Source organism: Poecilia reticulata, unplaced genomic scaffold (assembly GCF_000633615.1).
Source record: "Poecilia reticulata strain Guanapo unplaced genomic scaffold, Guppy_female_1.0+MT scaffold_401, whole genome shotgun sequence".
Classification (NCBI taxonomy): domain Eukaryota; kingdom Metazoa; phylum Chordata; class Actinopteri; order Cyprinodontiformes; family Poeciliidae; genus Poecilia; species Poecilia reticulata.
In genome coordinates this window covers 12,776-15,369 of record NW_007615170.1, presented here as the reverse complement: position 1 = coordinate 15,369, position 2,594 = coordinate 12,776, and the positions used below count along the sequence as shown (strand labels likewise).

Genomic DNA, 2,594 nt, shown 5'->3' with positions numbered 1-2,594 from the left:
ATTGTGAATAAAAACTGAATGAAATGATGTGGAGATGGCAAATGTCAATATTTTATTCGTAATAGAACATAGATGGCAGATCAAAAGTTTAATCTGAGTAAATGTAACATTTTAAAGTAAAAATATGTTGATTCAAAAGTTCAGTGTCTATTAATCCCAAAAAAGTTGGGACACGTAGCAATAAGAGACTGGAAAAAGTAAATTGAACATATAACAAACAGCTGGAAGACCAATTAACACTAATTAGGTCAATTGACAACATGATTGGGTATAAAAAGATCTTCTTTAGAGTGTCAGTGTCTCTCTGAAGCCAAGATGGTAAGAGGATAACCAATTCCACCATTGTTGCCAGCTGAAACTCTACAGTGCAAAGAGGAAACCATTTCTAAGCTCCACAAGCTCAGCCGTTTCACTGGGCCAGGAGTAATTTAAAATGGAGTGAGGCAAAATGGACGACTGGTCTGTGGTCAGATGAGTCACCATTTTGTAGTTTTTTATGAAACACTGGGACGCCATGTCATCCGGACCAGAGAGGACAAGGATAACCCAAGTTGTCATCAATGCTCAGAAGTCTGCGTCACTGATGGTCTGGGGTTGCATGAGTGCTGGTGGCCTGGGCAGCTTGCATGTCTGGAAAGGCTCCATTAATGGAGAGAACTATGTTCAGGTTCTAGAACAACATGCTCCCATCTAGACGTCGTCGTCTCTTTCAGGGAAGACCCTGCATTTTTCAACAAGATAATGTCAGACCACATTCTGCAGCAATCACAACATCATGGCTACRTAGGAGAAGGATCCAGGTACTGAAATGGTCAGTCTGCAGTCCAGATCTTTACCTATAGAGAACATTTGGCGCATCATAAAGAGGAAGGTGCGACAAAGAAGGCCCAAGACGATTGAACAGTTAAAGGCCTGTATTAGACATGAATGATACATTCTCTCAGTTTAAACTTTTGATCTGTGATTTGTGTTCTATTGTGAATAAAATATTAGATGTTGACACCTCTACATCATTGCATTCAGTTTTTATTCACAATTTGTTTAGTTTCCCAACTTTTTTGGAATCCGGTTTGTTTTTGATCCAGTAAAACTGGTTTATAGAGTCCAAACCAGCAGAACCAGAACATGTTATTATGACGTGTTGTTAGAATATTTCAGTCGGGCCTTCAGTGGTTCTGGTCGGGAATTAAAATGGACTTTAAGAATCAAAGTGAGACATTAGAGCTGTTAATGAAGCTGCAGTGATTTAATGAAGCAGCTCATTTCCACAGTGACAGTAACCTGCTATTGAGAGGAACTGACTGATTCATCATCTGGAGGATCAACAGCTGCAATAATTACACTTCACTCATTCATAAACACATGAACACATGAGTGGAAACTTAACTGACTGATTTATCTAAGGATCAATAGCCCAGATTGATCATAGATTCCTGCTTAAAACCAAATGTTGACTTTTGTCTGTTTAAATTTGATCAATTTAATGTTATTTTTGCTCTATTTCCATTTACTACATTCTGACTGTATGATTATCTTATTATTTTAATCAGGCCTGTTGTATTAATGTTTATTTCCTATTGATGGTTTATTGGTTGATTATTGGATCATGTGATGTTGCTTCATGTCTCTTTGGTCCTGTTTAAAGTTGTCTAGAAATAAAGCTGCTCTGCTATCAGCTGTCCCTCCGTCGTCCATCCAGCTCCTTCTGTCAACGTCACAACTTCCTGCTACATCTGTCACAAACTCACAGGATTCCTACTGCTTCACCTCAGACACTGGAGATTAGAAACAACCAAGGAAAGGAGGGAATACTTTGTTTACCTCACATTTATTCACAGCTTGGAAAATATTTACATATTATTTTCGGATAATTGACTTAAATTGATGCTGCTGTATTAAAATGTAACTGTTTCTGTTGGACTGAGCTCTAATATTTCAGTTCAGATTCATTTTAAATGTCAAACTGATTCCTGATGCTTCTACATCTGTTCATCTTTACAGGTTAATAAAGTTTGTGGTTTTATCAATGATGGTTTATTGATCATTTAAGATCAGAAGGTCAGAGATGTGAATGAACATCATCATTTTGTGAATTCAGCCTCAGTCTGTCTTGGACATAAAGACATTTTATCAGATTTTATATCTGATTGTTTATAGATATTAAGACATTTAATGATCCTAATAGAGTTTTATCAGCCTTTAGTCTCCAATCTGATCTTTGACCTTAACTCTGCAGGTGTGGTTGCTGTCTGTGAAATGAAGGCTGTGATTGGTTGGATGTGATGGTGGGAGGAGGAACTGCTGGTGCTTTTTAAAAACAGAAACTTTAACTGGACCAAACCATAGAAGAAGTAAGCAGACTTTACCATGAAGATCCTCAGAGTGGATCAGTAGAATATCAGCATCTGTCTGCAGTTTAGTGGCAACACAACTTTCACATCACAAACATCAGATCCAGAATAAAACATGGTTTCTTACTTTAATCGTTGTATTCTGCATTCAGGATCCTGTAGAAAACCACAGAGCTCCTTCACTCCTGAATCTTTCAGGTCGTTGTTGCTCAGGTCCAGATCAGTCAGATGTTGGTTGGACTT

The 2,594-nt window shown here is 37.9% G+C and overlaps 1 protein-coding gene across 1 annotated transcript in view; it reads right to left on the bottom strand.

The window, feature by feature from the left end:
* Window positions 1–690: 690 nt before the first annotated feature.
* LOC108166038 (protein NLRC3-like) overlaps window positions 691–2,594 on the bottom strand; it is a 14,099-nt gene continuing 12,195 nt past the window's right edge. Inside the window, exon 3 of the mRNA XM_017303549.1 lies at window positions 691–721. Coding sequence (XP_017159038.1) covers window positions 691–721 — 31 coding nt within the window. The remainder of the gene's footprint in view (window positions 722–2,594) is intronic.